This window comes from Oculina patagonica, chromosome 4, assembly GCF_052425735.1.
Source record: "Oculina patagonica isolate OP01 chromosome 4, crgOcupat, whole genome shotgun sequence".
NCBI lineage: Eukaryota > Metazoa > Cnidaria > Anthozoa > Scleractinia > Oculinidae > Oculina > Oculina patagonica.
In genome coordinates, this window is record NC_135761.1 from 44,444,140 (window position 1) to 44,469,494 (window position 25,355).

At 39.4% G+C, this 25,355-nt stretch overlaps 3 protein-coding genes across 3 annotated transcripts in view; all 3 read left to right on the top strand.

Annotated features, from left to right (window-relative positions):
- The first annotated feature begins 2,985 nt into the window (after positions 1–2,985).
- Positions 2,986–9,141, top strand: LOC144648500 (netrin-1-like). The gene is made up of 4 exons (XM_078508033.1): positions 2,986–4,030; positions 7,274–7,516; positions 8,207–8,312; positions 8,954–9,141. Exons 1-4 carry the CDS (start codon positions 3,449–3,451, stop codon positions 9,139–9,141), a joined length of 1,119 nt encoding a protein of 372 aa, XP_078364159.1. The 5' UTR covers positions 2,986–3,448.
- Positions 9,142–10,844: 1,703 nt separating this feature from the next.
- On the top strand, positions 10,845–14,844 carry LOC144648501 (uncharacterized). The gene is made up of 5 exons (XM_078508034.1): positions 10,845–11,265; positions 11,707–11,829; positions 12,423–12,554; positions 13,434–13,521; positions 14,656–14,844. The coding sequence occupies exons 1-5, from the start codon at positions 10,845–10,847 to the stop codon at positions 14,768–14,770; spliced, it is 879 nt and encodes a 292-aa protein (XP_078364160.1). The 3' UTR covers positions 14,771–14,844.
- A 1,959-nt stretch (positions 14,845–16,803) lies between these two features.
- Positions 16,804–25,355, top strand: part of LOC144652485 (ATP-binding cassette sub-family C member 4-like) — a 20,728-nt gene continuing 12,176 nt past the window's right edge. Inside the window, exons 1-7 of the mRNA XM_078512496.1 lie at positions 16,804–16,897; positions 17,593–18,189; positions 18,774–19,153; positions 19,532–21,351; positions 22,307–22,877; positions 23,427–23,563; positions 24,417–24,778. Of these exons, the coding sequence (XP_078368622.1) occupies positions 17,635–18,189; positions 18,774–19,153; positions 19,532–21,351; positions 22,307–22,877; positions 23,427–23,563; positions 24,417–24,778 (3,825 nt within the window). The 5' untranslated portion in view covers positions 16,804–16,897; positions 17,593–17,634. The remainder of the gene's footprint in view (positions 16,898–17,592; positions 18,190–18,773; positions 19,154–19,531; positions 21,352–22,306; positions 22,878–23,426; positions 23,564–24,416; positions 24,779–25,355) is intronic.

Below are 25,355 nucleotides of genomic sequence, written 5' to 3' on the forward strand. Positions count from 1 at the left end.
AGAAGGAATAACCACCGAAGCTTGACGTAAGCATAAATGCACGAATGAGAAAATAAGACGACATAAAAATTATGTCATTTTCTTGTCCTTCGGAATTTTGTTTCTGACGTGTCTGTATTCATACTTCTCCTCATGCTGATGTTCACGTTAGCGATGCACGTGCTAAGTTAGGCCGTGTTCACACTTAGTGCCCGAGCATTGGTACCTGGTTCACACACAGAAAACCAAGGTACCCAAGTACCATTAAGTGCCCAAGTACAAGGATGGCGTGAGCACTTGAAAAAGATAGTATGTTTACATTGGTGTCCAGCAAGAATCGACTCAGGTACCGTGCCTTGATACCAAGTGTGAACACAGCATAACAATTGCAAATTACGGGATACTGCAACTAACTAACTGAAATAAATCTACCACAACAACTCCCACACGAGAAATAATAATTAGTACCTACGAGTCTCTCATAGCTCAGTTGGTTAGAGCGCCCAACCGGTATCTGGTAGGCCATGGGTTCGATACCCGTCGGGGACTCAGAATTATTCTTTGTCTCATCCTCGTGTCATTGTTGAAAAATTCATTTCCAATATTTATCACCGAGCTTAAAATTTAACATCTTCATTATTTACTACACAATAATTGGTATCGTTTTAAATAGTTCAAAAAGTTCACCATGTATTTACATTGACCCTTACCCAAACATAAGAGAGCGTTTTATAAAATAATAACATAATCCTCGGGTGCTGAAGAGGAATAGCGTAGGACCATTACTACATAATTCCACCGCAAAAAATATCATTTTTTTACGCAGGACGAATGGCCGCGTTTAAAATCGGTCATATATATATTTTTTTTTTTTTCATTTTTAGGCGGCGGTGTTGTATGACTTATCGCCTAATTCTGGCAGGCGATCACGGATTCAGGTGAGAATGACTCCACGGATCAAACCGAAGAGAACTGGAATAGAAGCAGGGTTGGGTCAAGAGAGACCAATGTACTTTATCAGACGTCGGATAAATTTGAGCTCATGATCACTTACATGAGTATTTATGCGCGATAACTGATCTTGAATTTGACAAGTGGAGAAGGGTGTTTCAAACACTGTTTCAGAAGGCGCCAACCGATAGCAGCCCTGTGATAGCAGTTTAATTCTTGATCAGATTGCCTTTGAAAAGGTGAGCTATCAGAAATCTCTGTTTGCAGGTGCGTGCATTGTTGAAGCTTATTTTATTTGCTTCTTTCCAACCCGACTCGCAATCTTGAGTTGTGTCGAGTGAGAATTCACTTTTACAGCTTCTGCTTATAGCATCAGCAAAAAATTATGTCCAGGATTGAACGCAAGTATTGTTATAAATAAGTACTTTATATTTGACTGTGTCATTTGACATTTCCATATTACTTCATATTTGACAGAATTTTGTGTTTTGTGTTTTATGTCCAGGATTGAACGCAAGAACTGTTTATTAAGTACTTCATATTTGACTGTGTTATTTGGCATTTCCATATTACTTCATATTTGACAGAATTTTGTGTTTTGTGTTTTATGTCCAGGATTGAACGCAAGAACTGTTTATTAAGTACTTCATATTTGACTGTGTTATTTGGCATTTCCATATTACTTCATATTTGACAGAATTTTGTGTTTTTTGGTGAACTTTTGTCAATGAGGACACTTTGTGATGTCAGTGATAAGGAATGCGCATCTCATTAGCGTTCACTCCTGGGCATATCTATCAGCAAAGTCTATTTGATTTCTAGCTGTTGAACGGAGGTTTCAGGCCTGAAGTGAGTGTTGTACTTCATCAGGTAGCGGATAAATCTGAGCTCACACGAGTCGTGTATATCAGTCCTGAAGTGTTTGTAATCATTGTACACGATCGACAAGAAGTCTTATATAGTGTCGTAACTTTTAAAAGGTTAACCGATGGCAGCTCTTAGCAAAAGATTGGAAAGGTTGACTATCTAAAATCTTTGTTTTGCTTGAACGTGCACTGACAATATTTATATCAATGCGCTATTGATATGATTCAGACTAATTTACACGACGCCTTCCGTGACCTTTACACACGAAAATGTCACACAAGCTTCCGTATCGCCTTGCCAATGATATGGAAATTTATCCTAGGCTTTTCCTGTTTGACGAAGGTCGTAACTTAAACTTATTACATCACATTGTATCGTAGTTACAATCCTGCATGTTGATTGATTGATTGATTGATTGCAGACGATTCCTGTTAGTAATTGCGAGCAGTGCGGGAACTAACGTCTATTAAGATTATCTGAAGACCCCAAAAATGTATACGTTCGAGTGAAAGCACAAAAAGCGATCGAAAAAAAAGACATTGGAATGTTTTTGGTACATTACCAATTCAAAAGATAGATGTCACGGGGATTTCGCGGATTCTTGGTCTAAACTGTTCCGAAAATATTAGCAGGCAACTTAAACCATAAAAATAAATCAAACCACGGCTATAAATATCGATTTTTTTAAGACGCGCGAAAACAACTTGTAAAGTTTTTTTCCTCAATTTTTCACGTTGTAATCCATTGCTATCCTAGCCATCCGCAGCCAAAGACGCTTGTTAACACCATCAGTGCTCTAATATATAAATGTTTAATAAAAATGCATGGACCATTATTTTCAGTTTTCCTACGAGGCAAATATAGATATTGGCTGCACAAAAATCTGGAAAAATCCGTGTCAGAGCTTCTTTAAACGCGCATAAGCAGACCTCGTGACGTTACGCAGCTGGCATACACGCGGACGTGTGTGTGTACGTGTACAAGGAACTGAAAATTAAGGTGCGTCAACACTCTTTGTAGTAATTCACGATCCGCGTCGCAATTAAGAAAATTCATTCAATACTTTTTTTAAAATTTTTACTTTATCTTTTCTAAGAACCATCAATGCAACCCTGATCCCAAACTGTATATGTCCAGGTGAAAACACAAAGAGCGATTGAAAAAAAAAGATATTGGAATGTAGACATTCCATGTGCAAAGTAGGCCTTGTTTTGGCTCGTGACGTCACGCAAATGGCATACACGCGAACGTGTATAAAGGTACGTCAACACTATTCGGGAAGTCATATAAAGTTTAAACATCCCGCTTAAACGCCTTTAGACGACTTGTATTACGTTATTCCTTTTCAGGTGTACTTTAATCCGCGAAGCTACCTATTGGAGAGCATTCTACCCATCTATGATTACGGCCCGTCTTATATGTCTACAGAAAACGGTTGGCACTTGTGTACACGTATTCTTGAAGCGTTCTTTCGCAGTTTTTTTTTTTCAAAATACAACTTCTTCGAACCTCAGAGTTACAGTTCTTAAAGAGAGGCCAACAAAAGGACATCAACTGTGGATCATAAACTAACACTTTAAAACGTGTAAATGCGGTAGTAGCCTACCACGCAGTCGTTTTTAGGGATAACAGTGGAAAAAAACAGTTTTATATGAAAATGCGGCAAATTCGGAGACGCTTCCTTTGGCGGCCGCGGTCGAACTTCGCCGTTTTGTGTTTGCTCGCAATTTTTGCAGTTCAGAATGTTTCGTGCCAGGATTCATGCAGTAGCGGACCTTGCTATCCACCGCCTGCGGAAATTTCTGGAAATTTTAATGTAACAGCAAATTCGACTTGCGGAGACCCGCCAGAACAGTATTGTGTCAACTTGGACTGCAGTAAAGTCTGCAACGCAAAGGATGCTAACAACGAACATCCTCCAAGATTCGTCCACGATCCTTTCAGCGATACTAAGTTTTGGAAATCTAAGAACTTCGAGTATCCTGTAGTTTTACAGCTCGATATTGGAAGGACTTTTATGCTTTATGGGTCTGTAGTGACTTTCTACCACGAACTGCCAGCGGCAATGTACCTTTTGAAGTCAAATGATTCAGGAAAAACCTACAATCCCATAACGTACTTTGCAACAAACTGCACAGAATATTTTAACATGCCGGAAACACAACACAACGAGATGGAAAGTTTGAAAGCCCAGTGCTTCGAGATAGACCCGAGTACAAATCCTAATAAGCAGGTGAACTAATTAAGCTTAAATGTTAAATCGTTAGTTGAAAGCGAGAAATGTGGAATGATATCTGAAGCGAGCACTAGTACGAGTTTTTGCGAAATGCTGGTTTTCCACCTGCACATGCAAATGGCAGATTGAGGGATGTTGATAAAATCCGTAACAGTCAAATTTGCATCCGTGATGGAACCGTGCCATATCCGTGACGGGTGAATTCTTATAGATTTCTTGCCAAATATGTCATTGAGTCAAATACGTGGAATCCATGACGACCAGACGTTCCGTGTTGGTCATATGGGCAAGAAAGGTCTGAGGTTAAGTGGGTGAGGGGTCTTCGTCAAATACTCGAAATCCATGGCGACTAGACTGGGGCCCTTTCCGGTTAAAAGATTGGAATATGTATCAACCCACAGGCCAGAATGACAGCCGACTCACACAGTCTTCATCTTCAGCACAAAGTCATTCGTGCGCCTCTGTTGTTGTCAGAGGGAAGTCGCGCAGTATTAACGCTGTTCATAGGCGTACGGGCAATTTTTTGCCAGGGGGGGGGGGGGGGGGGGGGTGGGGAAGGGGGCCGGCGAGACATTTGCCCAAAAAAATTTTCGCAAGTTGCCCAAATTTTTTACGAAACAGTCGAGAAGAAACGAGGGTCATACGATGCACTTACATAGGCTTACAAATGAAGTGAAAAATTCTTATATAAGAATCTATCATATGAACTCTACCATTTCGACGGCCGAAGTTATTAACAATACGATCCATGTCATTGTTGACTACAGAGTTGGAATATGCCTATTAAATGCTAATACAAGTGCGATGACAAGTAATAATTTAGGCCAAGAAAAAAACAAATGTTTTTCGTCCGGATTTCTATAAAAAAGAGAGCGGGCGGGCGCATTTTTTTTCTTTTTAATTCTTTATTATTTTGTTGCATTTCATACCTGTGTTGTTCGAATATCGATGCTTTTTTCCTCCTTCGTCAAATTCTCCTGGCCAGAAGCGAACTTTATAATTAAATCCTGCAAGGTAATTGACCTATCCAGTACGGACCTAGCGTAACGAGGATTTAAAGTTTTGGCCTTAGTTTGTATTAAAACGCAGACAAAAGTCATGTCTTACTCCGTACAAAGTGAAAGTAAACATTGTTGGTTTTTGTTCGTTCTAACTTTTCCAAACACAAAAAAAATAAAAAAAGAGAGGCGGATCCAAAAAATGAAGCGGGCGGGGAGGAGAAACATTTTTTTTACGTTGTCGTCCCATCAGGTGCTGCGGAGGTAAAATTTCAATCTGTGAAACGCACTGAATGATCCGGTTCTGCAGAACACGATGTACGTATCAGGTATCACTGCATGGATATGAACCACGTAAGAAAACTCTGAAAACTTATCAAATAGATCATTCTCTTGCATTGTCGCTAGAATTTATATAGTATTTATAAAACAGTCATGTAGCCTAATCCGCAAAAACGACGAAAACTTGCGCACATTTTCTGCTCGGCTTCCAGAATCTCGCCGTCGATTTTGTAAAATTTAGCAACACGGAGAAGCCTTCTTTATCAGGTGTTTAACTGTGACAGATATTTGCAGTACAGTGCCCAACAGTAAAAAAATTACAAATATGTATATCAAGAAAATCATCAGGTGCTAAGCAACCACTGTCTTGTGTGAATAGGCTATCTCTTCGAAGAAAAAAAACTTCTTTAAAAACTGGCTCTGCCCAAATTTCTCTTGCTGCCCAAAAAACCTGAATTGCCCAAAATTTGGGGGGGCTGCAGCCCCCCCTGCCCCCCCTGCCCGTACGCCTATGACGCTGTTGCAGAGGTGTCCAACAGGGGTATATCTTATCTAAAGTGTGTAGATAATAGTGATATTTCGAAAAATTCGGACGCAAAGCACGGATCATATAGATAATAGATAAATAAATAAATTAGTTAGCGTTGTTTTGCACGCGTAAAAAAAATCGTTCCACAGTTCGTGACGGCCGTCATAAAAAAAACGTAAAAGCTAGAGAAACTGGTAAAAATCTTTTAAAACCGGTAAAACAGGTAAATTTGAACTTGACGGCTGAGACTGCCACAATCTGTGACGGCCAAAATGACTGCAAAGGAGGAAAATGTCACCTGTTAGTCAAGGTATATTATGCCAAATTAATGCTGGCTTTGTCTATGAGTTGCTTCAGCTGTATTTAACAATTTTTGCTTAGTTTAACTTTTTGCGAAAAGGGAACTGTTTATCATTTCCTTGTAAACAAAAAATCTTGGAGACGAAGTGTTTTCTGGCTGTTGTTTCACTTCTAAGGATCATATAACCACTCCACTCTTGCTGTCAAATTGTTGATTGATACGGAATTGAAAAAAGCATAATTGCTTCTTAGAGCCTTCCTACAGATATTTTGGTTATATTAATTTTTTATAACATGTACATGTATAACTCCCAAACGTGGTCATGGACAGACTACAGGCCCGTAGCCAGGAGGCGCGAGAACGTAGGGGGGGGGGGGGAGATCCTCCCCCGGAAAATTGTGAAAAATAGGTTATCTGAGACAGCATTTGGTGTGTTTTTCGTGCATTTTGAAGACAGTTTGTTAGGAAACAAGGCAGGTAAAAGTTAACGTAGCAACGGCAATAATTCTGGTACATTTTTCAATTCAAAACGTATTTTTAGAAACTAAACAGCTCCCAGCGAAATCACTTTCTTCCGTGCGTGGCATTTTAAAGAAAAAATTGTCCATGGATTGACATGATCTGTCTGCCTCCTTTCTCTTTTTCTCGTTTTGTTCTCTTCGGCCCATTTTATTACGGATTCTTCGAGAAACTACATTTCAATACTGAGTACCGTGTTCCGAGCCTAACAAATACCCAGTCTCCTCTCTTTTAGGTAACACCTGAGAATAATAATAGCAGTTCGAACGGTTCGACAATGTAGGACATTTGGTAGAATGTATCGTTTAAATTAACCTGGTATCACAGAATTTGATCCAAAATATACCACACGAATCTACAAATGGTGGACCTTGAATCCAAAGGGCCACATTGAATGTAAATAGTCGAAGCATAGAAATACCATTTCCCTTTATTTATTTATTTTGATATATTTTTTTTTCACAATGAGTGGACTTCCAAGGCTCGTGGGAGGGGGGGGGGGGTGCGGACGCACCCGTCGCCCCCCTCCCTACGGGCCTGGACTATTGTCAATTTGACAGTAATTTGCCTGATAGATTTTAATGCCAAAATATTGTACTCTCATTTTTCAGCTCTACTATTCTCCAATGCGTGATGCAGCTGCCGCACAGAACATTCTCAGTGATCCCAAGAAACAGGCCTTCTTTCTTATGACAAATATCAAAATGGTATTAGTCAAATTCCCTACATCAAGTGAGTTTGACCCAGCGTCGGTCACAGAATCACTCAAGAAGAGTTTTTACTTTACTGTATCAGACTGGAATGTGTCAGCATCATGTCACTGCAATGGACAAGCTTCGCAGTGTGACCCAAATGTAATGTAATGTTTAAATTTAATCTGTATACAATAAAAAAGATAGGTCATTCATTTCTCTATTACAGTCGAACCTCTCCTTACGGACACCTCTCTAATACGAACATTTTGCTTTATCCCTTCGCTGTCCGTATTAGAGAGGTTCAACTGTACATGCTTGTCTTTTTAATTCTATCATCCCGGCAGCCCTATTCAATACACTCTTTTTTTTATATAAGAATCTAGTTTATAAGAATATCGAGGCTGAAATTTGCGAATTTTTAAGAATATTTTAAGAATAATTCCGAGGCTGAGATTTTGAAAAGAATATAGTTTTGAATTTGTAAATACAATACAATTAAATATGTTTTTAGTTGAAACAAAATCAGGTTTTTCATTTCCGTCACTGTATCTCTGTGAGGAATGCTTTGTTTAAAGCCAAAACGGCCAAGCGCGTCTGACGCGACATCTTGAACTTGCTGGCTGCAACGAAAAGCAATGGTACATGTGCACAATGTAACACGATACAGATCTGAACACCAAACACCCAACACATGCTAAAACAGAAATGTCAAGCGGTACTATCTAAGAATGTTCATAAGAATATTTCCAGCCTAAAATAGGAAGAAAAATAAGAATATTCATATTGGGTCGGAAAAACAGTATTCTTATAAAAAAAGAGTGTATACAACATTGTATATTTGATTTTCAGGACTATTCCAAGTGCATATGTCAGAGGAATACAAATGGGTCTAATTGCGAAAAGTGTTTGCCTCTTTTCAACAACAAGCCTTATCGTATAAACGAGGCCTGTGAAGGTGAGCTAACCTCCACATACATGTACAAAAACCACAAGTTATACAGAAGATGACAACAGTGGAATCCCGATTTATTGAACCCTTGACTTTTCAAGCTCTCCGATAACTCGCACCAAAAGTGGTTTCCCTTCCCTCGGGTAAACGCTACGGTTTTAACCCTGATTTCTTAAACATTCTGAGTTCTCCAACCAATTTTCGTTTAAATCATACGGGGCGAAGCAGGGGGAGCTGTGCCCCCCCCCCCAAAAAAAAAGGGAGGCCCAGCCCACGAGCTTTTGGTGCCAAAACATTGCGAGCGCAGCGTAAAATTGGTTTGCCAAGATATTCCGCCTTGTGAGTGAGTTCAAACATCTTCGAAGCTTCCTAGGAAGTCTTCAGGAAACTTCGTTTATCTTCGAAAAAGTTCGACAAATGATCGGAAACGTTCGTATGGCCTTCGAACAACAATCGAAGAATCTTCGCAAATCTTCGGTCTGGAAACGGCTTAGGAAACAAAATGTTGCTAGAACGGAAAAAACGTTGCTCCAAATATGACTGATCCCTACGTTTCAAAACCCTCAGCCACCTCTGTAAACAGTGGTAATCATACAGTACACATGTGTAATGACTGTAGAAAATATTCTTCATGTTATTTATTACAGCATGTGAGTGTAACAATCATGCCAAGAGTTGCACCTTTAATGAAACTTTAGGATACGGAGTTTGTGATAACTGTACAGACAACACAATGGGGGACAAGTGTGACCGTTGCAAGGTGTCTTTTTACAGAAACTCGGCGGTGCCTCAGAACGACACAAACACATGCCTGTGTAAGTTTACTGTCTTGTAACAAATTTGTGTATGGCTGAGGATACAAGAATGTTACAGAATTGGGCTGTCGTAGCGTTTGTAAGACAGTCAATGACAAGCCATGTGCAATCACAGCAGTATAACTCCCAGGTTTTTAAAACTGTAAAAGCTGGTCTTCTTACCTGAGAGCTTAAAAGAACCTGATAAACGCTTCATGTACTAAAAAAGTTCAGTGGACATCAAACAACGACAAGAAAAAAAACACCCCCTTCCCTTACAAAAAATAAATTTAAACAACTTCATATTAAATCTTTTGCTTTTCCTGGCACCTATTCAGTCACCCCTCGCGGAGATTTTGATATGTCAACTATATGTTCATGAGTTCAGTTTGACGTTGCCATGGCAGGTTTATAATTACAAGCACATTTGGCCAAAAATCGTCATTTTTGACAAGAACAACAACAAACCAAGGAGAGGCAAGTGGGGGCAAGAGTTCATCCAATTATTATTATACATCCAATTATATATTTTTTCTAGCAATAGAGCCTTCTGTATGGTATATGCCCTTATTTTTTCTGTAATTTGTTTAGTTCACAACGATACAGAAAATGTTTGCTTTCCCGGATTATGTAATTTGTCAAGGTCTTGTGGTTTTGGCTTCCAAAAATGCATATTTTTTCTCATGATTCATTTGATTTAAGATGTGACTTTTGCTAAAACGGACAAGACCAACCGAGAATAAAATTGTCAATTTTGCTTTCCCCAGCTTCCTCGCTGATGCCATTTTACACCTCAACGACTGCGTCGCCAGCGACGTCACTAGCATCCGGGAACTCTACAACAAAAGCTGTTGCACCACCGTTCTCCTCTTCTGTTTCGCTAATGGCATCTCCGACTAGTATCCAGGTCTCTTCATCTGCTTCGGCATCTTCGATAAGTACCCAGGCCCCCGCATCTGCTCTCAGTGCCGCTGCAACTGCTTCAGCTGTTCCGTTATCGCCATCAGATCTCATTTCTCCTACTTCCGTTTCACTTGGTGTAAGTTGTCCGACTTCACTGGGTAAGTACTGTTTTTATTGTAACGATTTCAGCTGGCCACACAAGACCTTCAGCTGTGGTTCAAAAAATAAGCTGCAAAAAATGCTGGCGTAAATGTTGCGTGGTAAACAGAAATAGAAAGCGTTCTTCATTGAGTTGATACTTCATGGCAAAACAACTGGCGGGCGTTTAGAACAGTTTTCTATCGAAGGTCATGAAAAAACAAACAAACAAACAAAGCTTTAATCAAAAGAATCCGATCTGTTCTACCACCACAACCAATCACAACTCGCGTTAAAGCCTTATTTTAATCCTGTATTGATATTGGTAATTGTTTGTGACCTTACTTGTCAGAGCAGTAAGTTGCCCAACCAAGAAAAGCAGGGAACAAACACAAAACTACTTCGAGATTAAATCAGCGCTCTGACTCAAGATGACAGATAAATCAAATTTTCTCGCAGTTGATGCATTTGAGGTTGAACTGTGATTTGTACCCTACTTTATGTGCAATCTGTAAAGTATAAAGTCCGCACTTATTTTCTTGAAAGAGATGTTTTCTCGATCAAATATAGCTAGCCTCCGAATAAGGGCCGCCTATTAAAGCAAAAATACTTGAAAGCGTTGCCTTCGAATACGCGCCACACCTTCAGCAACAACGCAACGCTTGTTAAAAGCATTAATCCATTGGTATTACCCCGTCTTCTCATGCTTCATTTGATTTTAGATGCGACTTTGCTAAAAAAACTAGACCAACCGAGAATAAAATTGTCAGTTTTGCTCTCCCCAGCTTCCTCGTTGTTACCATCTTTCACCTCCACGACTGTTTTGCCAGCGACTTCATTAGCATCCAGGAACTCTACAGCAGAAGCTGTTGCACCACTGTCCTCCTCCTTCGTTTCGCTTATTGCATCTCGGACTAGTATCCAGGCCTCTTCATCTGCTTCGGCATCTTCGACAAGTACCCAGGCCTCCGCATCTGTCTCTTTGACGGCATCTCCGAGTAGTAACCAGTCCACCCCATCTGCTCTCAGTGCCGCTGGAACTACTTCAGCTGGTCCATCATCGTCAGCAGATCTCATTTCTCCTACTTCCGCTTCACTTGGTGAAAGTTCCTCATCGTCTTTGGGTAAGTCCTGTTTTAATTGTAACGCTTTCGGCTGGCCACACAAGGCTTAAACCTACGGCGAATGCTTGTGGTTCACAGGATAACCTGCAAAAATGCTGACGTAATTGTTGCATGACAAACACAAATAGAAAACGTTCTTCATTGAGTCTATGCTCCGAGGAAAACAACCGGCAAGCGTTCGGAACAGTAGTTGTAGCTTTGTTGTATTAATAACAAAAATGTTATTTTGAATGAGTTGTGATAAGCACCACACCCTAAGAAAAAAAAAAACGCTGCGCTCGAAAAAGCGCCGCATCAAGAGTCCAGACGTTTTTAATAGTAAAAGTAAGCGCCGCTGCGCTTGATTTTGATACCGTATAAATACGCTTGCCCCGTCATTTGATTGTTTGTTTGTTTGTTGTTGTTGTTTTAATGGATTTTAAGTCAGCTTTTTTAACGCAGGCGCCAATCCGTGTGTAAAGAACAACGGCGGCTGTGAGCAAAAGTGTGTAAGACATGGATCAGGATATAACTGCACGTGCAACACTGGCTTTAAGCTTAGAAGTGATCGACACACCTGCATAGGTAAAGAAAATTAAGGCCTTAGTTTACATATTCCGCGGTAACCTAACAATGCGAGGTGTTTATTGCGGTATAGTACTTACCACCGTGCGTTGATGACAAAAACTAACATCCACAGACGAAATGATGTTATTTTCTCGTTAAATGCCATGTGTTCTTGGTTAAAATCTTAAAAGCACCTGACCCGTGAATTCTACGCTCGATTTCAGTTGAAAAACCAATATCTTACTTATTGCTCTCTGATTGAGGTAATATCCGATTTCTTCACGTGAAATTTGGCCTGTAATTCCTTTGTTAGGCAGCGTTCCCGTGCTAATGAAGATTTTCCCACATTTTGGTTTTTATGCAACGTTTTGCCATTTAATTGGCGAACACTGGGGCAAGGGCAAATACTTAGAATGCAATGCGGGAGCGCTTTGCTGCGCAGGCTATTCGCCAGACAAAGAGTTTTCTCAAAATGTATGGTATAGAACGCATTGAATAAATAAAATTCGATTCATTTTATTCAATGAATGGTGACATCACAAGTTTATGTGGCGACTTCGAAAGTCCAATCAAATTGTTTATTGTTGTTGTTGTTATTTCCTTTATCATAGACATCAATGAGTGTAACAGTACATCTGACGGCCACAAGTGCGCGCAGATTTGTGTCAACACCGTGGGAAGCTATGCATGTGCTTGCCGCAAGGGATACAAACTGAAAAATGATGGCCTGGGATGCGAAAAGGGTAACCTTAATATGACATGTGATGTTTGTGAATAACAGTATTGTTGCTGAGGGGATAAAAGAGCGGTTTTCAATAAAGTGTCGTAAAACCAACACGCATCATCATCATCATCATCATCATCATCATCATCATCATCGTCGTCGTCGTCGTCATCATCATCATAACCATTCTAAAATAACACTATGAACCAATGAGAACTCGAAGCAAATACACGTATAACTGGTGCCAAGGGCGAGAAAACGCGTCTGATGATGTCGTTACTGGTTTTGGCTTTGTATTTGATTGGTTGAGGGCGTGGCGCGAGTTTTCTCAGCAAATCATAAAGCTGTTTCAAGAAATGTTGTCCAAAAGAAGCGTAAAAGCGTACGCGGGTAACACGATGCTGTATTTTAAACGTTTCCTTTTTATTTTAAACCTGAAAACGGAAGCAAGCTAGCTTATCTAAATACGTTTTTAGAAAAAAAAATTAAAAAACATGAAACGCTGCAAAAAGCAAATACAAATTAAGTAAATGTTCCAAAACATGACATCACGTGACTGTAAAATAAGACTTGTACATTTCTTTTCCACCGATATGCTAAATTTGAATCTATCAACGGTTCTTAAAATATCTGTATTAACGGTTTCTCTAGACATCTCGCTGAAACACAGCCAGTGAAGTAAATTTGAACCAAGGCACCCTGCTTCGAACAAGCAACGGTGTACCACTTCCCATAATACCTTACTGTACTGTCCCGTACGCGTACGTGTTTACGTTTCTGTGGGACATCCAGTCTCGAAACAACTGTATACCGTGATACGGCAAAAAACATCAAAGCAATTTCGCAAAATCAGTAAAACCGCTCGATTCAGGATGTTTGTGTTTCTCTTTTTCACTAGTTTCCAAGACTTTGCCGATTAAGATGATTTTGGGAATTGTCATAGGACTTGTCACATTGGCAATTCTAATTCTAGTCGTAAGAGTGATGTGAGTAGATGTTTTTATACTTGTATCAGTTTTACTGGTGCCAGCTTCGGTTTTACCGTTGCTTCATCGATCTTAGATATTCATCGAACTTAGCCTTTAAAACATGTTAGGATTTCATTCTGTTTTTTTTTTTTTAATTAAGAAAATGTATTCGAAAATCTTCTGACTGAGTGCCAAACAACCAACCGACCGACTGAGGGACTGACTGAGTGACCAAGTGACTGACTGATTTGTGCTAGGTCTCGTATAATGTTTTGTTTTTAATTTATTTGCCATACAAGTAATAAAGAATACTATAAAATAATTTGAACAATAATCAAAGAAAAAGTAGCGTGAAGGCCGAAAAGAAACTTCAAAGCTTATGCGTGTTTCGGCTTCCCCGATTAACTAATTTGACTTTTCAAATAATTCAATTGGCTGTAGAAAAAATTTATTTGAAATTTATTTAATAGTTTTTAATAATTTTTTTCTTAAGGGCTTTCTAAAAAGAGCAAATTGAATTAGCGTTGGCGATTTCGCTGTCAAGGAAGTTATAAAATTTGGGACCATAGAAAAAAAACAGAAAATTACTTAACATTTGCATGTTGGACAATAAGTTATAAATTAGATGTAAAACGCGAAAGTTTCTAGTATTGTCGGTGTAAAAATGTTTGTTTCGAAGGAATTTGTCGCAAATCTTGGTGGTACGGATGACGTCTTAGAAGAGTACATGAACTGACCTGATTGTAGCGAAAGAGAATAAATATATTAAGAGAATGAACACTCGCCTTTTGGAGAACTTGAAGGCGTCGCGGGTATTTGATTTTACGTTATTCATTTTACTCTCGTAACACAACCGTTTTGCTCTCCGCAATGAGTGATTTATCTTTTTTTTAAAACGTTTGTATCATGATTAGTTGTCGATCTGTTGTTGGATTTCGACGATACTGTCTGTAAAGCTCATTTCACGTTTAATAAGACGTTTTAATGTCTGATCACTACTGATGTTAAAAGCGAGGCCGAAAAATGAAATATCCATTAGTTTGTGTTTCTCGAAGTCTATAAAACAGGTTTTAGACTATGACCTGGAAGATCATTCATGAAAATGTTTTGTTAGTGTTAGCAATTAATTGGTGAAACTATTCCTTTTTGTAGTTCCAGAAGGGTGAAGAGGCGGAGCAAGGTTGCTGGGATACACTCTCATGTGATGACTCCCGTAAAATCCACAGGCGCTATGGCGGCCACCGATCAAATTGCAATTGAATCATAAGTAACGATCGCTGTAGATTATTAAATCTGCAGCTCACTGGTACTTTTGTATAGTTCAACCTAAAACGTTGTGTAGTTCAATGTCATTTGCAAATAAATTATACAAAGCTGGTACTTTTGTATAGTTCAACCTAAAACGTTGTGTAGTTCAATGTCATTTGCAAATAAATTATACAAAGCTATATCCAGACAAAAGCTTTTAAGCTTTTAAAAATAGAAAAAATGCCTAACTGCTACAAAATCCAATAGTGGTGTACATCTTTGCCATTGATAATCTTACAGGGGTTTTCTGAACATTGGTATGTTTTTTATAACAAATTTTGCATAGGAATGCAAATGGTGTATTTATATTTGTGTCGCTTTCTGTTGTTTTAAGTTAGACTTCCACTGTCTCCCTTAACATTCAATTTATTTGCAGCCGGCCATACTTTCTATATTTTATTGTTGGCACGTCGTTAACTTCTGATATTCATTAGCATAACCTAGCAGCCGTCTATTGCAAATCGCGCAATCTGATTGGCTACACAGGTGCCTTCTATCGATCGTTCGACGGCACTTGGTGCGCGCGCTCAGTTTTTTGCGGAATTTTATCAACAAAACAATGAAAAATCAACTATAGCTTTATTTTGTGTTTAAGAGATCGGCAGCTGGGTTATGCTAAAACAATTAGACGGCTCGCTCTCGGTTTCTACCGGCTTTTAATAGTTGACTCGGGGCTTCGCCCCTCGCCAACTATCAGCCGGTAGAAACCTCGAGCTTGCCGTCTAATTGTTAAATAGTATAACAGTGGAAATCCAGCTAATTAGCGTTTCTACGAGGAATCTGAAATAAAATAATGTTATGCTGAGTCGACTTAAAGTTATTTAACTTTAGTAAAATAGACTAATTTGTGCAAATCCTGAACAAATGTGCTCTGGGTGCAAGAAATTTTATTTTTTTCGATCAATAGAAGTGGTGGACCCGCGAAACGGCTTCGTCTCTCAAAGATCGCGCCGCTTTAGCGGCTTCGCCGCACATATCACGAAAAACCCTCCGGCTGCCAAGGTAATAAATAATGCAGCTTGACATAAAAAAGACTAATCCAAAATACAGTTTAATAGAAACCTCACCTTCCGTAGCAATCTGAGAAGAAACGAAAACTTTCGTGACATAACAAAACGTGAGCAACTTTGAAAAGATGCTAGAAAGAATGGCGTTTTTGCCAAACTTTACTGGATGACTGAATTCAGCAACAGACTGTTGAAGGGTTGAATAAGAAGCAATCTAAATGCGTGATCATACCTCTTTTTTACCATTGGTCGGCTGGCTTCCTGTTATGATGACAACAATTGAATCGCCTGGGAGTTAAATCCGTTTTGTTTGCTGGGTTCAGTGCTTTGCTAAAGAACCTCCATTGCGGGTCAAAATGTGTTATGGTTCACAGAGTAGCAAAGTAAAGCCGCCCGTTCTCTTTTCTTATGATCAGACAGCAGGGCTTCGTAATATAATTATTCGCGAGAGCCATGGTTATTAATAGAATTTTGAATGATGAGTAATTGGCACATCAAATTCGACTTTTCTCGCTCATTAATATAATCATTATTTTAACGGTCAATCTTAATGATCAGTCACCTACTTGCATGCAGACACGCGTGAAAAACGTAACACCATTCTCACACACATAAAAGAAAACTTGATCAGAATTGAATTAGTCGTCATCCTTCATGTGCCTTTGTGTGTGCTTACGTAATTCCGGTGCAGAAGGAATAACCAACGAAGCTTGACGTAAGCATAAACGCACGTATAAGAAAATTAGATGACATAGAAAAGACTATTACATTTTCTTGTGCTTTGGTTATGCCTGGTTTCTGACGTGTCTGTAGTTGTGCCTGCTCTCATGCTTATGTACACGCTGGCGATGCACGTGCTTAAGACATAACTGACCAACTGGAATTAATGTTCCATAACAACTCCCATACGAGAAATAATAATAAGTGTCGTCATAAAATTAAATTATCCAAAGAAGACACGGGATATCTAGTAAGTAACGCAATTAATTCCACACATTCTGTCAGTCAGTAAGTCGAAGCCAAATCATCCAGTCATCCCTCTCACGGTAATCTTCTACGATTGCCTTTCCTCCAAGAAGGTGAGTTTTCTTTTCATTGCAGCCTGAAATCAAGCGTAATACTTTTAGCGCTCTAATCACGAAAATAATAAATGAGAAAACGGATTGATGAAGAATCCGCCAAAATCAGCAAACGTCCATAGTTTTCTTCGGACAAACAACCTCTGATTGCTTCGGATGAAAAATTAACAAAACCGTAATCTTTTACAGTGGAACTGACAATTAGAAGTGCTCTTTAAAACACAAAATGGAACTTGATAGTGATTTGCATAATGTATCACGTTTGTCACAAGATTTACAAAGGATAATTGCATACGACGAAGGCGAATGCGTGCTATTTACATCTGGTATGGGAAGTGAGTTTCCCTCCTTTTGCGTTGGGCGATTATTAGGCGCAAGAATCCGACCACTTCAGGTAAATGAACGATATCCGTATCCTTTGCTAGCCACGTCAAAGATAAGACACGTTCGCAAAGTACAGGACAACTGTATGTGTTTGTTTGTAAAGCCGGCACTCAAGGATTACCAGAGAGTACGAAAGAGGTGTAAAGAAAATATTTTCAGAAAGTTCCACGCACAAGTACAATGCGCTATGAAGCTATATCATAATTATTTTAAACATGTAAGATACAATACGCTAACATATTTGCCTTTCTCGCATTTACACTCTACGTTGCCATGCTTGTAAACGAGTACCATTTTGCTGTTTTGTTAAGCTTTTAGATTTTCCTCGTTCTCTGTGAAGAGTGGGACACTACATGTATCCAAGTGTTGCGAAAACAGAAAATGACAATATGGAGAACACATCACAATGCAGAAACCCAAGAGATCGAGCAAGTTGGCTGTCAATCATGTTCTTTTGGTGGATGAATGGCGTGTTGAAATTGGGAAATAAACGACCGCTGACCGATGGTGATTTGTTTCCACTTCTTAAAGATTACAAAGCCGAGGTGCTAATCCAGAAAGCTGAACAGTTCTGGTTTGATGAACTAGAAAAGAGTCAATCAAAACCTAGAAAAGCGCGTTTATGGAAAGTTATGGCCAGGCTTATTCCTTGGCAATCGAGAATGGTGCTGATAGTGTTAAAAGTAATTTGGTCTTTGAGCTTCGTCTTCCTACCTTTATGTCTTTGGTTGGTGCTGAAAACGTTAAATGATGCTCCGGATATGGAAATAAAATTTGACCTAATGTATGTGGCTCTTCTGGCTCTAGCAAGCCTAGTCAGAGCCTTATCAACCCAGCACTACGATTACCTTACTGAGCTCTGGGGATTGAAGCTGAAAGTGGCGTTAATAGGTCTTGTTTACAAGAAGGTAAATTTCTAGTGTAGTTATAACGAAACAGTCAGTTCAAAGCCAGGCCAGGAAGAAAGGGATTTAAGACCACATTTTGTCTTAGTAACCCAACAGTCTTAGATAAAGGGGCAGTGTAAGAGATAGACTTAAAGTTGGCATCCCCCTCAGACTACAGAACACCATAGAGATGATTTAATTGTGTACTAGCGAGTAATTTTATTTCATATTTGTTGAAATACCGGAAGTACCTTACAATAATTAAATATTTTAGCATTTTAAACTACCATTTTTAAGCACTTGTAAATTAGCATTTTTAAATATTTTGAAATATATATTTCGTTTGTCAATTAGTATTTGTAACTTGGCACCTTTAATTAACACGACCCCACAAGCGAAAGTTTTGATTTATATTGTGGATAATTAGAAGGTATTGTATTGTATTTTATTGCACTGCACTGCACTGCACTGCACTGCACTGTGCACTGCACCGCACCGCACCCCACTGCATTGCAATGCACTGCACTGCACTACACTGCAGTTTATTTTATTGTTGAATTTCAAAGACCTGTTTATTCATAACATGGATCACTTTCTGCCTTTAGCTTCTTTCTTTAAATCGTTACAACCTGGAGGCTACAATGTCTGGAAATACCATCAACCTGGTATCGAATGACGCACAGAAAGTCGAAAAGTCCTTGAATAACCTGGGATTGGTGCTATTCTCCCCACTGGAACTCACTATCAGCTTGATAATCCTGTGGTTCCTGATTGGCTGGGAGGCTCTGGTTGGTGCTGCCTTTTATTTTGTCTTAGTCGCCTTTCAAATTTTAATGGCAAGAAAATCTGCCAAGCTCAGAGAGAAAGCCGCTGCCGTCACAGACAAACGGGTCGTGGTGATGAATGAAATCATCTCTGGAATACGAGCGGTGAAGATGTATGCTTGGGAGTGGAAATTCAGAGACGTCGTTCGCGACCTTCGCAGGTAACAAGCGATTAGTTGTCCAAAAAGGTTATTACGGTCCCATTATTATTGCTGCGAGTGCACTTTTGATAGATACAGCCGTTGCGACTTAAGTATTGCCATTTTTATATTCTAATACTCGACAGGACCGATTAGTGAAAGATTTCAAATTAATACCATTCAATCGATTCAATTGTTACCATTCAATTCAATGGTACGATGGACGTTGAATAAATATTTTAGTTTAACCGTGTGTCATCTTCACCATTGAGTGAATTTATGCAAGGCATCGATTTGCTATTGTAATCAAAGGCTCTCCAGGTTCTTTCTACATTAAAGTTTAGTTTAGTTAGTTCACCCACCATTGATCACTTTTATGCGTGTTTTGGTGCTTTGCAGGAAGGAGATGTCAATAATTCGTTTTAAAGGCATCATTGTCTCCATGCTTATTGTTTTTTTCTTTACAACGATTCCCATCGGCCCTCTGATTTCAATAACAACGCTGGTTCTGACAGGAACAAACTTGTCATCCTTTGAAATATTTACAGTTCTTCTGGGATTGGTGACGATAAGACATACATTTTGTTACCACTTGGGTATAGCCATGCAGGTGGTCGCGGATGCTAAAGTAGCCCTCGACCGAATACAGGTCTTTCTTGAGGGCAACACGGAGGAGACAGCAGCCCTTAAAAGAGCTGAGGAGTACAATTCAGCAGGACAAGATAATCTTACCAGTAACGTTGTATTCAAATATAAAGGGACCAAAAATATGAAAATGGATGTTCAACTGACTAGTTTCAAAGAACTTGACGTTCCTCTACACGAAAACTATCAACCAGTTCTCATTCGGACTGAAAACATGCCATTAACTAACTTTACTGAGATTTCATTGGTGGCATGCAAGAATCACAGTTTTGCGGAACCTTATGTCTCAATTACTGATGCGTCGTGTTCATGGAAGCAAGATGTTCTGAACCAAACCTTGAATCACATTAATTTACAAGCTTCGAATGGTGACATGATAGCAATAACCGGCGCAGTTGGAAGTGGAAAGTCGTCCCTTCTAACAGCTATTCTTGGAGAGCTTCCGCTGAGTAAAGGAGAGATATCGTATCACGGGAAAGTAGCTTATGTTCCTCAAATACCCTGGGTGTTTTCTGGAACTATAAGAGAGAACATTTTGTTTGGCTTGCCATTTAACCAGGAAAAATTGCAACGTGTTGTTGAGGTTTGCGGTTTGACGAAGGACTTGGCAGACTTCACCAATGGCGACCTCACAGAGATCGGGCAGCGTGGAGTGACCCTCAGTGGAGGCCAGAAGGCACGTGTGGGTTTAGCTCGTGCAGTGTATTCAGATGCTGATATTTATCTTTTGGACGATCCACTGAGTGCAGTAGACACTAAAGTAGTAAGAAAACTTTTCGAGAGCTGCATACTCGACTATTTATCGGGTCGCATTCGTTTGCTTGTCACCCACCAGTTGCAGTATTTGAAAGATGTGGCTCGCATTATTGTGATGGAAAACGGTTCATTCAGTCATCATGGAGGATATACGGAGCTTACAGAGCAGGGAGTGTTTTTCGATAGTTTGGAACTGCTTCAGCTATGCGAGAATGAGGCAAGGCGCGTTAGGAGGGCGAGTCTATACGAGTTCAGTCAGAGAGGGGACATCTTGGAAGTTACCAAGAGTAGGTCTCGATCAACTTCGGCACTTCCGTCCACGAAAGAGCCTGCCTTAAAGTTGCTTAAACCAATGACGAGTGATGTTACGGTCCCTCAAAGAGCTGGAGTCGTAACTGCAAATATTTCTCCCAGGCGCTCAAGGAGTGTTAGTGTCTACGAGTTCCGCGAGGAAAAGGCCATCCGGAAGCTGATGCAAAGACCTTCCATTTCCTTAGTTTCGTCTATGAAACATACAGAAGGTAAAGATAACATGGGTTTTGTAGGCAGTTTAGAGTTACCTACACTTCAGGAGAATGAAAGTTGTGCCACACGTAATGTAACAGACGAAATGACTCAGGAAATTACGAACTCCCCTGTACCTCCAAGCATTAGTGATGTGTTCGAGGCTGACCATCCACCAGCTCTTGATCTGAAGGAAGAAGAGGAAAGTAAGATGGCTGGCACTGTGACCTGGCGACTCTACTGGGATTATTTTCGAGCAGGACTACCTGTTCCGTTGATCTTGCTTCTTGCATTTGTGTTAGTACTGGCACAAGGTAAGACTGGGATTTGTAGGTTGTTTAGGAGGCAGCGTGGCCTAGTGGTTAGGGCGCCGGACTTGTAATCCGGAGTTCCCGGGTCCTGCTCCATGCCACTAGATGGATTTGCCTTTGGTGGCCCTGAATTCAACTCCTCCACGCTTTGTAAATATGTTTTTAACAAGTTTCTGTTCGATTTAGAATATTTGTTCGTTTGTTTACAGTGTCCCCAAAAAGCACAACAGTGCTAAAGGCATCGACACTTAAATAAGGCTTTTTATTTTAGTTTAGTAATCAACGAGTTGAAACTGAGACAGTTACAATGTGACACAGAACGCTTTTGCAGCTTTGTAATGTTTGAACTTATGTGGCTGGAAATGTTTTGGGATCCTTAAGATTTTCAAACTTCACTACCAATGAACGCGCAAATAAAAATGGTTAGGTGTTTAATAAGTAGTGAGAGTATAATATACTTTTCTGAACGACAAATGTTTACACAATTTAGAGGTATTTTAGTCACATGAATGATCTTGTAGGAGCTTTGTCACGAACAGGAGTCTGGGCATCTAGAAAAAAAAAATGCTGACCGATTTTTTCAAGATTGTCATTCTCAATATGTCCTTATCTTCTTGAATGTAGTTTTGGGTTTAGTGTTAGGTTTTTGGTGTTTGTTAATTATTTGAAGAGAAGATAACCAAAAATATCGTGACATGTAAATCTAACATAATTTCAAAAAACCTTTTTAAAACCGGAATCAAGTTAAAGGAAGTTATTCTCTGGATGACTCCCGCTGTTACCTACAACTTGCAAAACTTCGCACAACGTGCATCTGCATTAATGCTACTTCTGTAGAAATCCCTTCAAATAATCTGTAATGTAGGTGGGAAATATGTAAAGTGTTTCTCCCTTTAAGGGCAAGTGAAAGCACTTTTAACACTTGGATATACGCTTATAACATTTGGATATTCTTTAGTTTGTCTCCTAGCTCCAAACTGGTGGCTGTCCAGAATGGCAGAGATGTCACGTGACCAACAAAGAGCACCAATCACTCAAGTCATTCACGCCTGTCTAGTTGCTGTCTCCACCGTTGTCATGACAACATCATCGTTCGTCTTTTACTACCTCTTACTAAAAGCAGCTGAAAACCTTCATAACAAAATGACTGTGTCGACAATCCAAGCCCCTGTATTGTTTTTTGACACAAACCCAGCGGGGCGTATTCTCAATCGGTTTTCCAAAGACATTGGTTGTATGGACGACGTGTTACCACCGCTATTTTTACAAGCTGTTATAATTTGCCTCTTTTCACTTTGTGCAATGTTGGTTCCCGCTGCAACAAACTACTGGCTTTTCTTGGCCCTTCTTCCAATTATTGGAATATATGTTTACTACGCACGTTATTACCTGAAGTCCTCCAGAGAGCTTAAGAGAATCGAGGCCATTAGATACAGTCCTGTTTATTCACACATCACAGAAACAGCAATTGGACTTGAAATAGTGCACACTTCGAATATGAACAGAGTATTTCAAGACAGGCTTCACAGGTTAGTTAAAGTTCAATCCATTAGAAAAAAAAACTTCGAATCATAGTGTTTCGGAACTCGGCAAAAAATTCAGTTTGGCGTGCTCATTAAAAAAAAACCATAGTGATTAAGGTGTAAACAGTTGCATTAATTTTGATGGCGTTGCAGGTTCCTTCAACATTTTGTGTGGTTACTTTGAAATAAAGTATTGCCGTTGTTTTGAAGATGTATTGACAAGTCCCTCCGGACATATAAATACCAGAACTGATAACTCGCTAAACACATCTATTGACTGTAATTACCCAAGCAGAGACACCAAAATAATTGTCGTCATATTGTTTCACTTTGCTAGTTGCATTTTGTACAGTGTAGATAGCTTCCTTTATCCTCTCAATCTCAACGCCGTTATCTCCTTATAAAAAGCGGCTGTCGACAAGAACATTGAAACCATGTCTTCCCCGTCCTATGATGTTTGTAGCAAATTTGATAGGTTAGTAACTTGTAAAAGGGAAAATAATGAAGTGTTTTTCTGTTATAGATAGTAACTCTTTAATACATTTTTCTTTTCAGGTACCAGGACGAGAACACACAAGCTCTCTTTATGGTAGTGTCTTCTAATCGTTGGCTAGGTATTCGCCTGGACCTGCTCTCTAGTGTCTTCGTTAGCATTGTCGCAGTGGCAGCTATTCTGATTACGAAAAGTCCCGGTAAGTCATTGCAAGCGAATGTAAACGCTTTTCATTAATCTTATGTAAAATTTTTATTAGGAATCTCTAAGAAAATTTGGAGATTTACTTTGCGTTCAATTTCTCTGCTTCCAAAAAACGTGGATAAAGATTCCTCCTATAGATGATATTGAATGGAGTTAGAGGCACCTTTAAAGGTAACCTCCACTCTTTCGAAAAGTTGACGTTGTGTAAAATAATGCCTCTATCCCTTATTTTACAGGACAAAAGAGAAATAACATTTAATAGTAACAAAAAGTGGAAAAAATGATTGCTTTAAAATTTCCCGCGAGCCGCCATTTTGGATTTATGACGGGTAATGGTTGCCCAATTGTTGCCCAAACGATCTTTGGCTTTGTAATAATAGCAGCGACCATTACACGTCATAAAATCCAAAATGGCGGAGCGCGGGGAATTTAAAAGCGATAATCTTTACCAATTTTTTGTTGCTATTAAAAGTTATTTCTCCCTTGTTCTGCAAAATTTGGAATTTAGGCAAAATTTTAAACACTTCATCGTCAACTTGTAGTAAGAGTGGAGGTTCCCTTTGAGCCCTAAATTTTCTCTTTTAAGGAAGGTGACCTGTTATTTTTATTTTTAATTTACGAATTATTTGAACATTTCATTGCATTAATGATTAATCTGGAAACGTTTCTAGCGTAAGTTATAACAAGGCTAAACAATGCAAGTCTTGCAAGTCAGCCTTTTAAAATCCCTATGTTAGCTTTAATAGATCTAGAATACCAGAAGTATTAGAGGGCACCTTAAATACAAGAAACCTGAACGTTTTACATGCTTACTTTACGTAACTGTACTGTTCACGTTTTTTTGTTAGCCCTAAGCGGCCTGGCACTTGTGTACGCGCTGCAAACGCTGGACCTAACTCAGTTAGGCGTACGGATGGCTTCAGAGGTGGAAAACTTGATGACATCAGTCGAACGTGTAATGACGTATACTGAAATAGATTCTGAGCCCGGCTACAGCACTGAGGCCCGTCCTCCAGAGTCGTGGCCGAATGAGGGAGGCTTAGCTATACAGGATCTTTCTCTCATTTACTTTGAAGGTGGACCTCGTGTCTTAAAGAACATCAGCTTTTGTGTTTCTGGTAAAGAGAAGGTGGGAATTGTGGGTCGCACCGGTGCTGGAAAATCATCTCTGGTATCTGCGTTGTTTCGTATGCCAGAACCCTTGGGAAAGGTACGTAGCTGGTAAAGATACTTTTTGTATAAAAATAGCGGAAGCTAATGTTTCTGTACAGGTTTCGATGAGCTGTTGAAAAAATGATAGGCAAACCCTTGGCAATGCCTTTTTTGATAATAAAAATCAAGTAAAGACGACACATTAATTGAAACATTGGCAGAATCACCCAAGGTATTGAGGACAATATTCTGTTGTATTTTAAATGGGCGTGATAACACAGTCTATTTTTATTTACTTTGTTAGGATATATGCGTTTCTACGCAGTTTTGATTAGTAATAAGCATGGCAAAAAGTTGATATCTTTGACGAAACAGTTCGTATATGCTTAATGTCCACCAAGGGCTATTGTGCTCAACTATATTTCAGCTACTTTACTGTATCACTGCACCAGATTCCTAACATGTGGTATGGTAACAGTTGTAGCCCAAAACTAAATATTACAAGTAACGTAACAAGGTTCTATTGTGCTGCGTCTGCCGGCCAACTTGGATGGTTATAAACTTGATAAGTTGATAAAGGAAAATTTCGCCGCGCAACGAACTTGGTAAAGATTTTCCAAAAAGTGTTTTTTACG

Bases quoted from the DNA above. Each gene is read 5' to 3' on its own strand.
- LOC144648500 (XM_078508033.1), top strand. From the start codon at position 3,449: ATGAAAATGCGGCAAATTCGGAGACGCTTCCTTTGGCGGCCGCGGTCG. The intron at 4,031-7,273 runs GTGAACTAATTA...CTCATTTTTCAG, and splicing joins GTACAAATCCTAATAAGCAG to CTCTACTATTCTCCAATGCG. The intron at 8,313-8,953 runs GTGAGCTAACCT...TATTTATTACAG, and splicing joins TATAAACGAGGCCTGTGAAG to CATGTGAGTGTAACAATCAT.
- LOC144648501 (XM_078508034.1), top strand. From the start codon at position 10,845: ATGCTTCATTTGATTTTAGATGCGACTTTGCTAAAAAAACTAGACCAA. The intron at 11,266-11,706 runs GTAAGTCCTGTT...TTTTTAACGCAG, and splicing joins AAGTTCCTCATCGTCTTTGG to GCGCCAATCCGTGTGTAAAG. The intron at 13,522-14,655 runs GTGAGTAGATGT...TCCTTTTTGTAG, and splicing joins ATTCTAGTCGTAAGAGTGAT to TTCCAGAAGGGTGAAGAGGC.